The sequence below is a fragment of the Capsicum annuum genome, chromosome 3 (genome assembly GCF_002878395.1).
Source record: "Capsicum annuum cultivar UCD-10X-F1 chromosome 3, UCD10Xv1.1, whole genome shotgun sequence".
NCBI classification, from domain to species: Eukaryota; Viridiplantae; Streptophyta; class Magnoliopsida; order Solanales; family Solanaceae; genus Capsicum; species Capsicum annuum.
This window is the reverse complement of record NC_061113.1, coordinates 20,503,509-20,522,924: the sequence shown is the minus strand read 5'-3', so window position 1 is coordinate 20,522,924 and position 19,416 is coordinate 20,503,509. Positions and strand designations below refer to the sequence as shown.

The following is a 19,416-nucleotide window of genomic DNA, read 5'->3' as shown; positions in this document are numbered from 1 at the left end:
AAAATAAACATAGCTTTGTTTTAAAACTTTTCTTTTTATGTTAAATCGACTTAAAATTGTAAAAAATATATAAAAAATATTTATTTGTGGGTAGGACTCATTTAATTTGCAAAAAATAATAATAGTTTATTATTTTCTGAAAAATATATATTATTAGATGTATAATTATACTTTTAATTTCTTTCCATATATTTTAGAACCTCTTCTATCTTAGAATTTTTAATTTTTTTCATGTATTTATTTAATCAAGGTTCTTCCTATATATTTTAGAAGTCTTTAATTTAATAAATAATATTTAGAGGAAAAAAAGGTGAAAAAAGATTTTGTCTATTGCAAAATCTTTTAACGAAAGACAAAAAGTTCGATTCACTTTTGTAAGGGTTTCACACTTTTAATATATTATAAATATAGATTATATAATATAAATTATAAAATAAAATAATTTTAAAATTAATTATACCTCGTATCACACACGAACAAAGTTAATTTTAAATTTTATCTCCTAAAAATGACCCCTACACAACTTTTGTTAGGTAACCCCCTCCCCTTCTATTTCACTACCAATTACCAATTCACACAAGTAAACAAGTCTGATAGTTCTAGGAGGTTCTCGACATATTTGGGGTGAATTGGTAGGCCACATCACCCTGTTACTTTTTCCAAAAAGCTCAATGTGTCCACGTGACTTATGTATCTTTAGAGGCTTAAAACCAAATTACGTGGCTTCATAAATATCCACCCTTTTGTTGTCTTCTCCACTATAAATTCCCCCACCAACTCTTGCATATGCAACCATTCCTCCATATCAAAGTGAGATAATTTGTTTGATCACTCAAGAACACTTCTATAAAGCATTTACTCTAATTCCTTTTGGGTTTTAGAGAGGTAACTAATAACATGACAACTTCATTTGCTATGCAATCCATGATATTGGGAAGTCCAGTTACAAGTCTTTCACAAAGTAGAAATGGCTTGAATCAGTTTGTTCCAAGCTCTTACTTGCCACGCCTTCACAGGAATACACGTCTTCGCGTTAAGTGCATGTCTGAGGTCAGTGCACCAAACTTATTAAATCTCTTTTTATTTTTATGCCATTGATTTATATATATCTAGTATCCTCTTCTTAAACCAAGAAATAGTTACTTCCTCCGTTTTATTTCATTTCATTTGTCTTTTTTGATTGGATGATGATTTTATAAAATTTACAGAATTATTCTCTTAGAAATCACTTGGATTATTTATTTTTTAATTGTCTTGTCTTATTAATTATGAGCTAGGAAGGATAAAATAGAAATAATATTATTAAATAGTTATCAAAGAAGTAAATATTTGTATAACATTTTATTTTTTTTTTGAAACGGATGAAAAAGAAAAATACACCCGATAAATTGAAATGGAAGAGCACGTGGTACTTTTTACTTTTAATATTATTGAATAATTGTAAAATAAGCACACTCTTTTTAACATTTTTTTTTGAAACGGATGAAAAAGAAAAATATAACCGATAATGAGATGGAAGAGCACGTGACACTTTTTACTTTTAAAAATTCCTACTCGGGAAATTCATATTATAGTCATAAAATATTAAGCTGATCTGTTTCATACATACGTAGTAGCCTTTTTTTTAAAACCAAAAAAACAGTACTTTAATATGGTTTGGCTTTTGAATAATATGATCCTGCAAATATATAGTAGTTAAAAAAATAGGGAGAATAAAAGCTAAGCAGAACGTCATTATTTGAAAAGTATTCTTGATAATGAGGAAATACCTTAACCATTATATTGTTGAAAAATGAAGGAGGGTGAAAAATCAGAGGAATCTTTCACCCCCAGCACAACTGATACTGCTGCTACACCAAAGCTAACACCTCCTCCTGCAAAGGTTGGTATCTTTGTTCTTTAAAAGTTCACATTAAGCATTTCTTTTTGGTGGCATGATTGTATATTTTGCACGGTACACGCATAGAACTTCAACTCAAAATAAAGATGCAAGATCTCCAACATTTATCATTATATGAAAAGTTTTCTAAACGATGTACGTTAATTTAACATTTTTTTCTCCATTCGTGTCCTTGCATAACAGCCGAAGTCAAGCACAGATTTCTTCGACTTATTCTCATTCAGTGGTCCGGCACCTGAGAGGATCAACGGCAGGCTAGCAATGATCGGGTTCGTAGCGGCCATCGGTGTGGAGCTAGCCAACGGTGGAGATCTGTCTGCACAGTTATCCAGTGGTGGATTATTATGGTTCTTGGGATCAAGTGTGTTGCTAACTTTGGCCTCAATCATCCCACTGTTCCAAGGAGTTACTGCTGAGTCTAAATCTGGTGGGTTTATGAGTGCTGATGCTGAGATTTGGAATGGAAGATTTGCTATGTTGGGATTAGTTGCTTTAGCTTTTACTGAATATGTTAAAGGAGGTGGTCTCTTCCAAGTCTGAAACTCTTGGAGAGTGTTTACTGAATATGTTAAAGGAGGTGGTCTCTTCCAAGTCTGAAACTCTTGGAGAGTGTATATCAACTGATTATTACAAGTTAATTTTGTTGTTGATAAGCTTATTTCCGATGTAAACAATATTTGGTGGAATAAAACAAATCAATTAGCATATTTGCTACTCTCTTGTTTTAGTTTGGCCTCTTCCAAGTATGAAACTCTTAGGGGTCGTTGCTGGGTTTAATTATGTCGAGTTTTGATTTTGATTTGTTATATTTAAAGTAATATGTATAGAATAATTTTGTGAAACAAATTGATTGATTATCAAAATATTTTTCATATTTTAACTTGTTTTTATGTATATATTTCTTTTTAAGTTTTAAATATTCATTTTTAAAATTTTTATTATTTTTTAGAGAAATTAAAATATATAAATAAATATAATTTATATATTTACAACCATTTTGAACAGTATATTATATAAAATTTATTTATTTATGAATATATTACGTTAAATTAAAATTTTTATTATTTTTTAGAGAAATTAAAATATATAAATAAATATAATTTATATATTTACAACCATTTTGAACAGTATATTATATAAAATTTATTTATTTATGAATATATTACGTTAAATAAACATAATTTATGTGTGTGAGAGAACATATTACGTTATATATTATGTTATATATAATTAAATTATATATAATTAAATATAATTAAATATATTAACATAATATATATATAATTAAACATAATTAACCTATATATATATTCATAATATTATATGTTATATATTATGTAATTACGTAATATATTATATTCATAATTTTTCAGGGTTCCATGCTTATTACGAATTTGTGTGCTTTCCTCTGCTTTCCTCTGTTTTATATTCCTTATGGGTGCCGTATTTATGTTATGTCATCTGCTTCTGTGCTTTACTATGTGTTTGTGTGATATCTTGTGCCTTGAGCCGGGGTCTTTCGGAAACAGTCTTTCTACTTCATCAGAGGTAAAGGTATGGACTGCGTACATCTTACCCCCCAGACCCCATTAAGTGGGAATATACTGGGTTTGTTGTTGTTGTATTATATTCATAATTAATGAATTATTATATGTTAATTAAACATAATTTATGAATATCTAATTTATATATATTTATGTTCATAATATATTATACTGTTCATAATATATATTATACATTCAAAACATAATTATTATATAGTTTACCATTTTTGTTAATTATTATTAATATATATAATTTATCTATAAATATATTATACGTTAATTAAACATAATTTATTATTTATGAATATATATAAAATATATGTGTGTGAGAGAGAGAGAAATGAAAATGAGAGTTTTTTGGTCCTTGTATGATTTTATACCAAAGAAAAATAGTCTTGAAATTATTATCCCATCATTTGGATGGATGACTTATCCCGGAATTAATCCAAATATTTACCAAACGAGTGAGTTACATTTTTATTCCGGAACTATTTGACTCTAGTCCCGCAAACCAAACGGCCCCATAAGAGTGGATATGAACTGATTATTAAAAGTTAATCTGTTGTTTATATACTTATTGCTGCTGTAAACAATATTTGGTGGAATAAAACAAATCAATTAGCATATTTGCTACTCTTGTTTTAGTTTACTTGAATGTGCTAGTCGCATTTATGAGTCGAGAAACTTCTCTACCTTCACATGATAGTGTATGCACCACTCTCCCTCAAACACACTTGTGAATTTACCCGTAGGTATGCTGCTGTTGATGTGCAGTGTCATGCAGCACCACAAGAGTGCTTGCGCTGCCTCGACAGCAGCAATTTTCGGAATACAAACATACAATGGGGCCTAACAGAGCGTCGATGCGAACTTGGATCTCGACATGTTAATAATAATATTCTTCGTGCAAAACAAAAGTAAACACTTAAGGGACATAGACATAGTCCAGAATATATTAGTAATTCAGCTACAAGAAACTATACTACATTTTTAATACGTTTATCATATTATACGCTTACATTTTTCACACTGCTTTGCCTCACAAGGGAGATATAATACTGAATGCAGTTTACTATTGACAACCACCAAAAACCGCTTACTTCAACAGGCACTTCTTGGTCACTCGGCCAAAAGTGTAAGCAGGTATAGTTGCATCTTCAAAATTGATAGGATGAGAGTTGTTTTACCTTGTAGAACTAAATCATAACTTAAAAGTTGACCAATACCTTTATTTATAATACTACTGATATTTCAGTTCACTTGGTATGTAGAAGTCTTCTACTCTTAAGCTATGAACAGAAAAGAATGACAAGAATACAGATCTATGGATACATGTATGTAGTATATACACAACGTAGTCTTCTAGGATCACAATCCGTCAAACTGGTACCTCAATCTTTAATTCATTTCCTTTCATGTCACCATTCTGAGGCTTTTCAGCCTCCTCGTCTTTGTTACCCTGTTTCACACATGGAATGATTCAGAGAAAGATTCCTCAAAACTACAATAATCAGAAAATTAGTTACCAGTAAAAACACTTCAATCTTCAAAGAACACACATCATGCTCGACATTAATGTCACGTAGATTTGAATGAAACAGAAAAAAGAGCAAACAAATAATTTCGAGCGGCAATGCTGAACAAATTCTCCAGGGGTCATAAAAGGACCCCAAAGAAACATATATGTGACATTCCACGCGGACAAGCTGCTTGTGCCATTTTTTGTGGACATGGGATTTTTAAGTATGCTGATTGACAGTTCTCAGAGCAGGAAAAGAATTAAATGAGTCACTTTTATTTTCATATAATTAATCGATTCATATGATTAAAAATCATACAAGCGTTGGCTTCGGACAGGTAGAACAGGTAGATTAACAACCACAAACAGAAAAGGGAGAGACGCACACTTAGAAATACAAAAGAAAAGGTAATAAACAGAGAAAGCAATGCACATAAATCCAGCACAACAAACCATATTAATTCAGTCAAAAACAAGCCATATTATTGAAAACTTTCTAACATGGTCAAGAAAATATCCTATCAAAATCACCCAACCCAACCATGAGATGGGTCACATCAAGTGCAGAAAGCAAGCATACTTACTTGGAGAGGAAGATCAACTGGGAAAAGATTTATGCTGCTAGGAGAAAAGTTGAGACCACTGCCGAAAACAAAAAAAAAAATGAATTACAGATTGGAAAAATCTACATCCTCCACCGCAAATGAAGTAGGTATAAGAGGATGATTCCACTTGCATGGTATATGATTCAATCAATATATGGTAGATTATTACATTTTTCAAAACAAATCATTTAGAAAAACAAAGATATAAAAATTGGAAAACCACATGGCATTAAAGGATACTCTAACAAAGAGCATGTGTTTTTCACTATAAAAAACAACCAACCTTCGAGACAACACCAGCTGCCACACATATGGAATGAAGAACTCCTCAGGATGACTCTCTTGTTCATATGTGAAACGCAATTGGGTAAACATCTGGTGCCAACAAAATCAAAGTCGGTATATGATCATCAGATACAATCAATTCATCATAAATTGGCAGGACTACTAAATGAATTAGCATTCTACCTTTAGTCCGTCAACCCTCCAAGATCGGCAATTAACAATAATCACTTGTAGTACTTTCTCCACAGACCATTCCCCGTCCATCTTCTGGGCATCCATGCGACTGTTGAAGAAGTCCAAAACCTTGAAATAATATCACAAATCATAATGCTTTCCAGACAACACGAACTAACTGTTTACAGTGAATAGAAAGGATGTCCCACTTTCAGGGAACCCCTTTTCAAAAACATAGGAACTGCAAATGCACAAATGAATAAGCACACCATAAATATGTTGTCAAGCAGTTCATTGAATCGTGGATGACTTTTGAACGGCTGAAAGACTTCCTGCCTGTGCATAATTGCGTAAACAACCTGCCAGTTGTCGAATGCAATTAATAAGAGCTGCAACAAGCAAATAATCCTCATGAACAAACAACTATAGAAGACTGAATGTGCTGATACCTCAGGATTCCGCGGCAAGGAATAGGTCAGAATTGCATTTAGTATCTCAAGAACAATTCTTAAGAAGTCGGTATAAATATGCAGCTCAGCTGCCTGCAAAAACATTTGCATAACCTTAATGATATCAAGTACCAATTATGCAAAGATGAGAGCAATTAATAAAGAAAGAGTTGATGCTAAATGCCTAGAGCGAAGTACCGTGTCCTCTTGGAGACTATTTACTTCCTTTGGTTCACCATTGGGCACATGCATCTTATCATTTTTCGTCTCTGCCAATTTGTTGTACCTAAATTATAGATCAAGCTCAAAATAACAATCAATCAACCAAGATCAAGCTCAAAATAACAATCAATCAACCAAACACTTTAAGCTCACTACTAAACACAAGGAACAAGAAACTTACTTGCGTGCAAGCATGTCAAATAGGCTCACTAAACGTTGTGATGCATAACCACTAAGGCGATGGACATGAGGTGCCATATTAGCTAAAGTTGCAAGGCAATTCGTATGAAGGTAAACATCCTGTTAAATGCATCAGAAAACACACACTTGAAGTCAGCTTTCATGGTTTGATCAGCTTCATCATGTAACATATCAATAAATTACCAATCACAAGAGAAACTTTATGGTAAAAGAGGAGGAACTTTAACTATGCACCCCAAGCTCAACCGAAGTCAAGGGTCCATTCCATGTAGGTGTATTGCTCTACCCAAATTGCACATTATAGCAATTCAAATTGATGTATCAATAGATCATTAAAAATATGAGGATATACGTAACAGTTACGACTGTTAAACAACTATATATGGTGGAACTGACAGAAATATTAAGAAACAATTACCCTCCCGCCCAAGGAGAGAAAAACGAGAGAAAGAACAGCAGAGAGAGAGCACAAAATAAAGAAAGTGCAATAATGAACCAATAAATATTTTATATCATACCCGCAACTTAGATAGGTTGTATTTTACTGTCCTCGTCAAAACTATGACCATAAGAGAACCAAGAGAGGTTTGATGAAGAACCCGCTCTTGGTACCATGGAACACTGGGCAGCACCTGCAGAAAGATGTGGAATCAAGACAGTCCATGACTTAGATACCACAAAGGCAGAGAGATTCTTTACTTACCAGTTTATGAATGCTGGCGTTGAATGAGGAATCTTGGCTTAGTATAAGGAGGATAATCAGCACCATATATATCTGATTGGATGTCCTTCTTGGTGCATTATACAATGTTTCGAGCAAAGGCATCAACTGTTGATTTATTTAAACAGGGTAAGATTTTAAGTTCTAACCGATGGGGAAAACAAAGGCACAATGAACATGTACACACGACAACCAAAGTAGAGCTCAAGTTCAGAGACAAGAAATTGTTTTTACAAACGTGAGAACAGTTGGAAAGTAGATTCTCCAAAAAGAACAGTTGGGAACTAAATAAGAAAAATATGTTACTAGCTAACTACGTATCTGCTCTTCATCAAACAAATAAATAACCAAGTATCCGCTAATGGAAAAAACAAGGATCATAGTCCCAATATTATTGTTAAGACCTCATATCCATAAATACAGCAACTTGCAGCGCAAGCAGTTGAAAGAGATCAAACTATGACAAGCTACACTTTTGTTGCTTAATACACTTCCTATCCATCATGTCTTCTCCTGAAAGTTGATTTCCTTACACAGTGGTTTGGGTTGATACCGACAAGCAACAGCCATTATTCAGTCAAGAAATTAAAATGTAACATAAACCATCAATTCTTACCAGTGTATCCAGATCGGTCCGTACCAACACATACTCAAGAAAATCTGAATTCCCATGAACAAGTGAATAAAGCAGAAGTACGGAAGTTTCGTCAGCCAAGCACCTGAAAACATAGTTGCAAGCTCACTTACTCATAACCAGAGCCAAATAATGTATGTGAACAATTGTATCATCAAATATACAAATAAAGATATTTTATGCATCATAACGTGCAAGTAGACAATGCATGTTAACATAGACAAATTTTGCACCGAAGAGGGGTGATCAGTTGTAGTAGATGCCCCCTTCTGTGAAGAGAAGCCAGAAGACACAAATCTTCTTTTGCATTGCAAAAATACTGCACGGCTTTGGGACATGTTTTTCGACATTTGGGTTTAAAGAGGACCACGCCAAGAGCCACATTGGAGCTTCTAGAAGGTTGTCAAAGAAGAGGTCTGTAGGGTATTACATTCAGGAGTTTGGAATGCAATATCAGCGACAATTTGGTGCATAAAATGAGAAGAGAGCAACTCAAAGAAAGACCATGTATCTATCTAGTCTTTATGTTTAATTGTATTTTTTAACTTACTTACACCAGCATGGCAGATGTATATGATTGTCACAATACAGAGTCATGATAGACTATTAGTTTTCTACATAATCTGTGAGAACCTTTTTTTGTGCTATTCGATTATTCATACCAGCACACTACATATGCTGATAAATTAATAAAATTTCACTTTCCTTATCAAAAAGAAAAATAAAGATCATAATGTGTGTTACAAAACAAAGATAAAAGAACTAAGTAATTTACTAGAACTAGTAATAGGAAGAGAATGTTTTCTTCTTTCTTTTTCTTTTGGTATGTTACAAATTATAGGCGAAGCTTCCCATTTACAGAAAAAATTTTCCTCTCACCACACAACTTGTGTGAGTTGATCCACAACTAGATACAACTTGCAAGTACAAGTTGAATTATCATTTTACGTACAAGTGGTTAGGGTACTTATTTTGTTGGTTATGTTGATGCAGGGTATTTATCCCGTTGGCATTTTCTAGTAAGGCTTGTGGTTTCGAGCAGATTGTTGGTGGTATTATTTGGTGATAACCTTGCTTCTGCTACTGTCTGTTGCTTTGTCACTACCCTGTGTTTCTTGTTCTTATGTTATGTCTTCTCCTATGTTGTTTGGTCTCGAGGAAGATCTATCGGAAACCACCTCTCTACCTCACCTCTGAGGTAGTGGTATGGACTGCGTACATTACACCCTCCTACCCTCCCCAGACCCCACTATGTGGGAATATACTTGGTATGATGTTGTTGTTGTTGGCTTTTTCTAGTAAGGCTTTTAAGTGAGACAACTAGCAATTTGTATTACTAGAGTCTGGATATGTGTACTATATTTCCTTCACTGGATTTTTTATTTTTTTAAGGCTTTAACGAGGTAAATTGTCTATTAATAAAACATACAAGAGGGAGTGTTATAAACTATTTTGACAAGTTCTAGTGTGTAAATTGTACAATTTGTACTTAAAGTGAATATACAACTTCTATTTGTCAGTTGTATGTTAGTTGCATCCAAGTTGTAAATCAATTTGCACAAGTTGTGAGAGAAATAAAATTCCTATAAATAGGAAGTTTTGCCTTCCCATTTGAGACATCAAGAAAAAAAGAAGAAGAAAACCACTTTCTTCCTAATGTTTGCCTTCTCTTGCGATTACTAGTTTAGTTAATTGCACAGTTCTTCTATATTATCTTTGTTTTATAACATGTTATCAGCAAGATGCCCTACTATCTCAAGAAATTATTTTGAAAACTAATGTATGGTTTTTCTTCTCACTTATCTCTGGTTAATCTTACAAAACTTGAGTTCATTGCCCTTGGTTTTTGGGGCAAAAACTACCTCTCATGGGTGTTGGATGCTAAAATCCAAACCCATCTCGAAACCAGCGAGTTGCCTAACACCTCCCTTGTTGTCTTGCATTTGGATGCAATGGGTCTTGGAAACACCATTAAGGATAAAAATAAAACATCCAACCAAGGTTATGCTAAAGCAATGACATTCTTGCATCTAACACCTTGATGAAGTTCTGAAATTTGAATATCTCATCATTAAGGATCCACTAGTTTTATGGAATAACTTGAAAGAAAGGTATGACCACCTAAAGATGGTCATCCTCCCAAAAGCACGGTACGGTTGGATTGATCTAAGGTTACAAGACTTCAAGTACAACTGGATCAATTTACACTTCTAGGTTAATCGATTAATAATACATCCAAAATAAAGGTTGTGAAAATAGTTTATAACAATGGGGAAATAGTTTTAAGGGTATTTCACTATGAAAAGATTAAAAGGATTGACTAAACCCAAATGATAGAACATCTTCTCCGCCACAGGGATGTGAAAGGTCACAGTTAACTCATGCATAGCTAATTTTCACAACAAAATAGGAGTTAATATTGTACATAACTTTTAGTTGTCACCTTAAATCAACAAGAGAGATAGACTAACACTTACATGCCAAGGGTATCGAAAAGAGAAGCAAAGGGTAATCTCACAACCGAACCACCATGTGCATTCCCCTCAACATCAACACGATCAACTGCTTGAGAGAACACAAAGAAGCTTATAATCATGAACAGAATTCATGAAGTAGCAAAAGGTACACCAGGACAAAAAAGGAATCGTTCTAACATTCAATATCCCGAGCATTCTCAAGGGCCTTGCAGTAAGGATTCTCAAAAAAGGACTCTTCCTTTGGTAGATAATCTGGACTACTGTAGTCGATTTTATCTTTTGAATGGTCCATGCCAAGACATTTGCGGTAATGAACAAGGATGAGTAAAATATTAAGACTGTTGTCGGCCAATGGGCTTCTGGAAGCTTCGTTACTTGAACTGGCAAATAAATTCAACGGCAGCAGCACAAGATTTGCTGCAAGTCAATGGAAACGGCAGAAATTTCATTTAGAATGATAGGACAGCACAGTGACTAAACAAGAGGCAAGGCATAATAAGTGAATGAATTGGGGATAGAAGAATTCAACAATTCTAGGATCATCTTTTGACAACGAAATGCTGCATAAATGATCAAAGCAACAAGAATAACTTTACACAATGGATATTCATTTGGAAATGAGGCAATACATAGCTGAAAAGAGCCAAAATTGTGCTTAGCAAGTTAATATAAAGATCATATGGATGCAGATTTCTACACTTCCATGAGATCCTAAATGCTATAAGAGGGAACAGATGTGGTTAGGAGGAGGGAGGGAGGGGGGTCCTACCTGCAACAGAGCCAACTCTCTGTAGAACTCCAGGCTGATATCCTTCTGAAAATATATAATACGATGAAGCCTTCAAAGGGAAACGTGGTCGTGTGATGTAGTTAAGAAGCAGCTTACGAATAGCCAGATTGACTAAAGAAGTTGGCTGCAGACAAAAATACATTCAGAAGTGGCTAATGACTTGTCAAGGAATTTCGCAGCAAATATACAAGCAAATTGATAAGATCTCGATTTTTTCACACATATCTACGGACAGAAATCAATGATGACCTGAGACATTGCTGCATCAAAGAAGGGATGAATATCATCAGCTCCAAGTGATGGCCCAGAAAGAAGCTGAGTTGATAACGCGACGAGCATAAAATTAAGCAACTCGTAGTGTAGAAGATGTGTATCCGAGCTGCCAGAAAAATCACAGTATTAGGCAAACAACTGGCAAGCCATGTGAGAAGATATTTATTGCACAAAGATCAACATACCTTACATCTACTCTGCCAAGAAAATTAAGCACACTATTCACGACAAGATGTTCAATACTCTGTTCTGTTAAAGAAAAAGAAAGACGAATGGCGGTAAGTGTTAGGAAGTAATGGACTTGGATTCCACAAAAAGTAAGCGGGAATGTTAAACAACATATATTCCCAAATGTTTCAGACTCGATCAGATCAAAATCAGGCAAAAGAACAGCTTATGAAGCTATCCTACTGAAGTAGGCTCTATAAGAGATACGGGTTAGAATAAAAAAAGAATCTTTTGGTCATTACAAAGGTATGCCTCAACTTCAACAACTTGTGAAAGCTATCTTACTGAAGTCAGCACTACAAGAGATATAACTTAGAATCTCAAACAATCATTTGGTAACTATAAGCGTATTGCTCAATTTCATCCATAAATAAATAACAGGAAAATTCTTAATTTACCCTAATATATGTCCAAAAGCGATTGTAGAATAGTTAGTGACACTTTCATAAATTAGACTACACACTGTTTAAATGATGTTGAGAAGCAAAGACACAACTAGATCGACCTTATAAAATAAAATAGAAAAGGAATCCACGATTAAATCTTTGAACAAATAGCATACACGTACACTTTGTTCCATTCATAGTGGTTGAAATAGCGTAGTGACCACTTAAGTGGCTACATACTCCAATTGCTCTCCCCCACAGAAGAGAAAAAAGATATATTTAGAAGAAAATAACGAAATTGTAAAATGAAATTAGCATATGAATAAGAAAATCAGAAAATTCCCACTAAACAAAAATTAGCAAACCATGTTGTGCATGCATTACCTTTAGGGGCGTTACTTGGAATTTCCTCACTTTCATTCAGAGGCAAGTACAGATCTTCAAAGTTGTCGGTCTTAGCATTCTCAATGAGGTGCTTCAGAAAAACAGATGAGACGTACACTGCATTGAGAGCTTTCACATAAGCTGATGAAGATGCATCCGACATAGAAACACACTCTTGCAAGCACCACGACAGGTGAATTAAAATCTTCCCAAGATGCCTTGTGTAACAGTTGTTCTGAGCTGCAAGAAACAACAGATAGAATTAGATCATATAAGTGAGCTAGTCATCCCCCACCCATCAAAACAAAGAGGATTTTTTTTTTGGGGGTGGGGTGGGGTCGGGGGGATAAGTGTCAAAATCAATTTCCCATTCATGAGCAAGAATTGGATCTAGAAAAATCAAACAGGAAAGTTACAGAAAGATACACAATAGAAGGGTCAGATAAAGAGTTTATATTGGATAGTGCCAATAGCCTGCTGACATGTCATAAAAGATGTAAAAGCGACCTCTTACAACCACTGCAGCTATGTCATTATAACTGATAACTATACACAAGCAAGAAAATACTTACAAACCCAATAAACAATGCATGAGGTGTGAAAACATCTCACTTGTGGGCTTTCACTGGGTATGTTGTTGTTGTTGAGAAGTAGAACGAGTACTATGTTTCACCCTCCAATGTACCTAATTCTTTCATGCTTACATCACGTTATCAAAAAGAATCTTAGCTCTAAATAATGTTACATGGAAATAAGTACTAAGTTCATTTTTCTTCAAAGCAGCCCTCTGCAAATAATGAAGCACGAGGATGCAGAAAAGAGAGTAAATTTTTACTTGCATTGGCAAAAAGTTAACACTCTCTGTAAGTTGAGGACCAAGAAGCATTACTTAATTTTTGCACTACTCTTCAATAAGAAAACGAGCTAACTTAAATAATTAAGCAATTTGCATGAATTAGCTCAAAATTTCAGGACTAGAAGTTCTTGTTTAAATAAATAATTCCAGGAAAAAGTTTTGTGAGTTCCATAGTAACTTCACCTAGGGGCTTGAACTGTAATAGATCTTCAATTATGTGTATACTCTCTATAGGAAAACTTCTACTATTGTATTCCAGGCCATAGCCAATATCAATTCTCATTTTAATCATCACCCTTGTTCTATTAAATTATTACACAAGAATTTCAGTAATAACATCAGTTTAAATGTAACAGAAATCAAATGTATTCCTACGCAGTCCATCTTCTAGCTACATCTTCACACAAATGGTCTTAATCATGTAGCTGAGGTACTGCACAAGCTTGATGCAAGACCTTTTGTACCTTCTTTCCCTAATAAAGGTGAGATTTTTATTAAAAAGATGGGGTATCTAAAAAAAATTATTAAAAAGTTGGGGGAAACTCCACAACAAGATGCAGACCAAATAGAGAACCTTTCAAAAGACATGGTTCTCTAAAAAAAAGCACTCAGTCATCAGTACAAGTAGGATGCCAGAAGCGCTTCAAAAAAATTAAAACAAAAAATTAAAAAAACAAAGTTCCTCCGATATGTTCAAAAGAGTTCCAAATTCCATCAAATGCCCTGTGTTTTTTTAATATTTGTCCACATGACTGCCTAGGGATGCTATTCTCATATCTCCTTCTATTTTTTCTTTTGAATTCCTCCGTAGCGCCAGGTCCTTTACCCTGTGCTAATAGCCATTGTATTCCAAACAGATTCACAACACACACCAAAGTCGTCCAACACCAAAGAGTAACACTTTCTTCGGTCAACTTTGTTACTTTGAAAATAGTTCAGAGTAAATATCAAAAGAAGGTCCCATTCTAGGAACCAGTAACCAGCAAGTACATCCAATAACATATTTGTCCCTTTCAAAGTTTTCTGTTGATCCAATTGTAGCTCACAGAAAGCATTCATCATTTTAAGATTTTTCAGTATATGTAAGTGGACATTGAAGCCATGTTATACTCCACATTTAAATTAAACTGCACAATATTCCACCACATTCGAACAATAATTAACCGAACTTTAAATTATTCGGTTTCTCCTAAAATTTCACTCCGTTTAAATTTTACAAGGGTCAATTTGGCAGATTTTGCTCTTCAAGTGGAGATATAATGATTCGCTTTTGGAAGGGAAGTTCAACATGGAAATTACTATAAGTTGCAATTTCTTCCATTTCAAACAGACACCAAAATCCATTAGGAAATCTTTGTCAGAGAATTCTTTCTCCGGCTCTGGGGAAGCGCAATGGACCGAAATTTCAGAACCGACAGACAACTGCATATAAAAAGTTCTAAAAGATCATCTGTGGGGGATTAATGGCATAGAGCATTTTTCTTTTAACATCTACATTGTGACCAGCTCAAGTTTTAGGATTGCGAGATGATTAAGCTACTTTCCACATTAAATAGAGTACGCAGGAGCACAAGAATACTCAGCATAGAGCTCCCCCAAGTAGCAATTTGAGGGATGGCTTCAGATCTAACTGCCTAAACAGATAGTACAGACACTAAGCCTTTAAATCCTTAAAAGGAGCCAACTACAGAGTTGTGCAAATTTCATAAACAGCGGTAAGAATCACATGAACATTATGATCCTTTTTGTCCATTTCCATTTCTATTGGTTTTGGTACTTCCAACCTAATAAAGTACCTCAACAACTGAGAAAACAGCACCGAAGGGTGTGCCTAGTGGTCCATAAAGTCAGCCGAGAGCCATGAGACCTCAAGTTCAAATCCTAGCAAAGACCAAAAACACTAGGTGATCTCTTTTCACCTATCCTTGCCTAGGTAGACAGAGTTACCTAATACCGACATCAGGTACTAGGTAACATGTTAATATCCAAGTATCTTTCAATCATCAACTACAATTGTCAATAACAGTTTCTATACAACATTTCAGATACTCGACGCACCAATTAACAAAACCTAATGCTCCCTCCATTCCAAAATAGTTGTCATGTTTCGCTTCTCCAGAGTAAATTTTACTAATTTTCAGAACCTAATACTCCCTCCAGTCCAAAATAGCTGTCATGTTCCACTCCTCCAGAGCCAATTTGACTACTTCACAAAACTAAATTAAATCATATTATTTCGATATTCTAAAATCAAAGTTTAAATATTCAAAAACTACACCGAAAGTACTATAACTTACAACTTTTCTCATATCAATACGACGAATAAGTACATTTCAAAATGTTCGTCAAACTTCATATAATCCAACGCTCAAAAACGAGATCGAGTATATGCGAGTAACTACACAGTTTCTTCTTACAAATAATAACATACTCCACAAACAAAAGGTGTCCAAGTAAAAAAAAAATAGAGAGAGTTAGGTTACCAAAGAGGATGCAAGCTTGATGAACACGATTTGAAGACCAATGAAGATTAAGAGGAAGTTCTAGAAGCTTCTGCCAGTAATCAGAAGAAAGAGGAAACGATTTCTCGCCTATAAATGCTCCAATTAGGTACTCCGCCGTTTCATGTGGCCTTCCACCACCACCGAATTTCGGCGTTGACGGTACTCCCCCCATTCACACTACTCCTTCCTTCCTTCCGTCCGACCGACCGACACACGGAAATTAAACGGCGTTAATATATATTCTAGAGTGTTCTAGAATATTGTAGAGCCTTTGGAAGTTGCGAATTTTACGAGATCGTAGAGAGGATATAGAGAGGTTTCAATGGCATTTTGAGATGAAAAATTTGTTGGGAGCTGCGGATCTGAGAGAAGAGTGGCTTAGGAAAGAAGAGAGAGAGAGAGAGAGAGAGAGAGGACTTTTCACAGCAATCTCTTTGGGTTTTTTTCTTTTGTTGGATAAAGAAAAGACTTAGAAATTTTATGTGCTTTTACATAATTGCCCTTTTAGTGTTTTCTTTAATTTGGATTTTCTTTTTTCACTCATTGAATTTGTTTTTTTCTCTTTTGGGGTTTTCAATCCAGTGTTGGGATCAGCATTGGGGGTGCTTGGATAGGATTAAAATTTGGTCAAATTAAATTTTAATTATTTTTTTAATTTTTTTAGATATTTGATAAAAAATAAAAAGGGCTAAAAATGAATTTAAAAAAATAAAAATTGAGAAGCTAGATACCCCTAATTTTTTATTTTTTAGATTAAAATTTCTTTAGATTTGATCAAAACATTTACCTTTTTATCCCTTATATTTTTTTCTAATTCCAACAATATCCTAAACTTTGTAGCCCTTGATTTTTCTTTATTTTTTTTTTGCCGCTCTTTTTCATCTTTTCCCTCCAGTTTTTTCTTCACTTTTCTCCTTTATTTTCTCTCAAAAATTTTATTGTCAAATCAAGCTTGTGGTAAGTTCTTCTCTATCCGTTCATATAAAATCTCTGCATGATATTTAAATTTAAAAATTGATTCTTTTTAATAGTTTGTTTCATTCCTAAAAATATTTTATTGTTTACAAGCTTACAATATTACAATATAATACTATATTTATCTAAAAAATATCTTAAAATTTTTATTTTTTAATATTTAAAAATAAAAAAGCAACTTATGTTTATAAATTGACCTGGCATAATCACTTTACGTTGAAAGTATATTTAAAAATTATTTTTGAAGTATTAGAATTAAAAATCATAAATAATTCACGTGATTATGTGTTAACAACTTTAAGGATATTTAAGTAAGTTTGACAACAAAAAAGTGATTGACAACACTTATTTACCAAAACATCAATAAATTTTTTTCAGTTTCAACACTTGTATTCAAATACTTATCTGCTTAATTTAAAAGCACTTATTTTAAGCTTTTAATCACTTAAGCTAAAAAGTGATTTTTTTAATCCTATCCAAACGGGCTCTAAGAGGGTATTTGGATAGGATTAAAATCTGGTCAAACTAGATTTTAGTTATTTTTTTTAGGTGTTTGGTAAAATTAAAAAGAGCTTAAAAAAGCTAAAAGTGAATTTAAAAACAAAAATTGAGAAACTGGATACCCAGCTTTTTACTTTTAAAATTAATTTTTTTTTAGGTTTGATCAAAACATTTACCTTTTTATCCCTTATATTTTCTTCCAATTTCAACAATACCCTAAACTTTGTAGCCCTTATTGATTTTTCTTTCTCTTTCTTTTTGTCGTTTTTTTTTTCCATCTTTTTCCACCAGTTTTCTCTTCATCTTTCTCCTTTATTTTCAGGGAATCCATCATTACATAAGAAAACACTCAAAAATTTTATTGTCAAATCGAGCTTGTGGTAAGTTCTTCTTTATCTGTTCATATAGAATCTCTGCATGTTATTTAAATTTTAAAAATTGATTCTTTTTAATAGTTTATTTCATTCCTAATTTTTTTTTGTTGTTTATAAGCTTGCGATATTACAATATAATACTATATTTATATAAAACAAAATTTTAAATTTTTATTTTTTAATATTTAAAAATAAAAAAGTAACTTATATTTATAAATTGACCTGTCATAACCACTTTACGTTGAAAGTGTATTTAAATAGAAATTATTTTTGAAGTATTAGAATTAAAAATCATAAATAATTCACGTTATTATGTGTTAACAACTTTAAGGATATTTAAGTCGTTTTGACAACAAAAAAGTGATTGACAACACTTATTTACCAAACACATCAATAATTTTTTTTCAGTTTCATCACTTCTATTCAAATACTTATCTGTTTAATTTAAAAGCACTTATTTTAAACTTTTAATCACTTAAGCTAAAAAAATATTTTTTAAAATCCTGTCAGGCTCTAAATCAGTATTTGCATAAAAAAGTTTCATATTAAGGCTCGAATTTAAAGTTTCTCATTAAGAATGAAGAAGTATTACCAATTACCACTCCACCGTAATCTGTATTAATCACTCATTGAATTTATGTTTTCAAATATTTTTGTTTATATTAGTTGAATGAAATTAAATCATTGTGTCATGAGTCTAATTAGTTTTTGCCCCCTAGATAAATGTAAAAATAAAAATGATGATAAGAGGAGGATTAATAGACTTAAAATAAGTTGGAAAGCTTGTGAATTTAAAATTTAATTCTAATGTATTGTATTTAGGTCTAAGTCAAGAGATGTTTCTAATGTGTATTCTCAAAATTAATATGATGATTTGTAATAATAATTTATTTATTCAAACAAGATAGAAAGTTGATTGGTATTTAATGGTTGCAATAGCTTCAAAATTAATATGATGATTTGTAATAATAATTTATTTATTCAAACAAGATAGAAAGTTGATTGATATTTAATGGTTGCAATAACTCATATAGCATGAGATTTTGATTTATAATATTGTTAATAAATACAATTATTCATGTTTATTGCACATATTTTTATCGCAGAGTGAAAAGTTAAAAGTAAATTATAGATGATCTAAAATAAAAAAGTTTTTGTTGTCAAATTATAAAAAATTATAGTTATATCATTTTCTTCACGGATGTTATCATCAATTTTTGTTTATTCATTTTTCCGGTGGAAAAAAAATATTTCGTGATTGTAATTTTTAAAACTAATTTGAAACTTTAATTGAAATCGGTCATATAAATTTCCAGCAATCATATCGCTAATTATAATGTTGGACAAAATAAAAATTAATAATATAACCCATGCAATCAACTTAAAGGTAACAAAACAACATATATAAGCTTAC

The 19,416-nt window shown here is 32.9% G+C and overlaps 2 protein-coding genes across 4 annotated transcripts; one reads left to right on the top strand and one right to left on the bottom strand.

Moving 5' to 3' along the window:
* Nucleotides 1-626: 626 nt before the first annotated feature.
* On the top strand, nucleotides 627-2,607 carry LOC107855151 (early light-induced protein, chloroplastic). Of its 2 annotated transcripts, XM_047409159.1 has the most exons (3): nucleotides 627-1,050; nucleotides 1,799-1,882; nucleotides 2,084-2,607. In XM_047409159.1, the coding sequence occupies exons 1-3, from the start codon at nucleotides 898-900 to the stop codon at nucleotides 2,438-2,440; spliced, it is 594 nt and encodes a 197-aa protein (XP_047265115.1). In that variant the 5' UTR covers nucleotides 627-897; the 3' UTR covers nucleotides 2,441-2,607. The 2 variants fall into 2 exon arrangements, with proteins under 2 accessions (XP_047265115.1, XP_047265116.1); XM_047409160.1 differs by lacking the exon at nucleotides 1,799-1,882 and having other exon boundaries at nucleotides 725-1,050.
* Nucleotides 2,608-4,648: 2,041 nt separating this feature from the next.
* On the bottom strand, nucleotides 4,649-16,643 carry LOC107864171 (dymeclin). 2 transcript variants are annotated; one of them, XM_016710457.2, is made up of 18 exons: nucleotides 16,132-16,643; nucleotides 12,793-13,032; nucleotides 11,980-12,043; nucleotides 11,771-11,900; nucleotides 11,501-11,645; nucleotides 10,909-11,148; nucleotides 10,732-10,816; nucleotides 8,237-8,339; nucleotides 7,603-7,728; nucleotides 7,418-7,531; nucleotides 6,880-6,998; nucleotides 6,675-6,762; nucleotides 6,477-6,590; nucleotides 6,297-6,386; nucleotides 6,037-6,156; nucleotides 5,852-5,943; nucleotides 5,548-5,605; nucleotides 4,649-4,903 (listed from the first exon to the last, which is right to left on the bottom strand). In XM_016710457.2, the coding sequence occupies exons 1-18, from the start codon at nucleotides 16,322-16,324 to the stop codon at nucleotides 4,823-4,825; spliced, it is 2,202 nt and encodes a 733-aa protein (XP_016565943.2). In that variant the 5' UTR covers nucleotides 16,325-16,643; the 3' UTR covers nucleotides 4,649-4,822. The 2 variants fall into 2 exon arrangements, with proteins under 2 accessions (XP_016565943.2, XP_016565944.2); XM_016710458.2 differs by having other exon boundaries at nucleotides 6,477-6,569.
* Nucleotides 16,644-19,416: the final 2,773 nt, after the last annotated feature.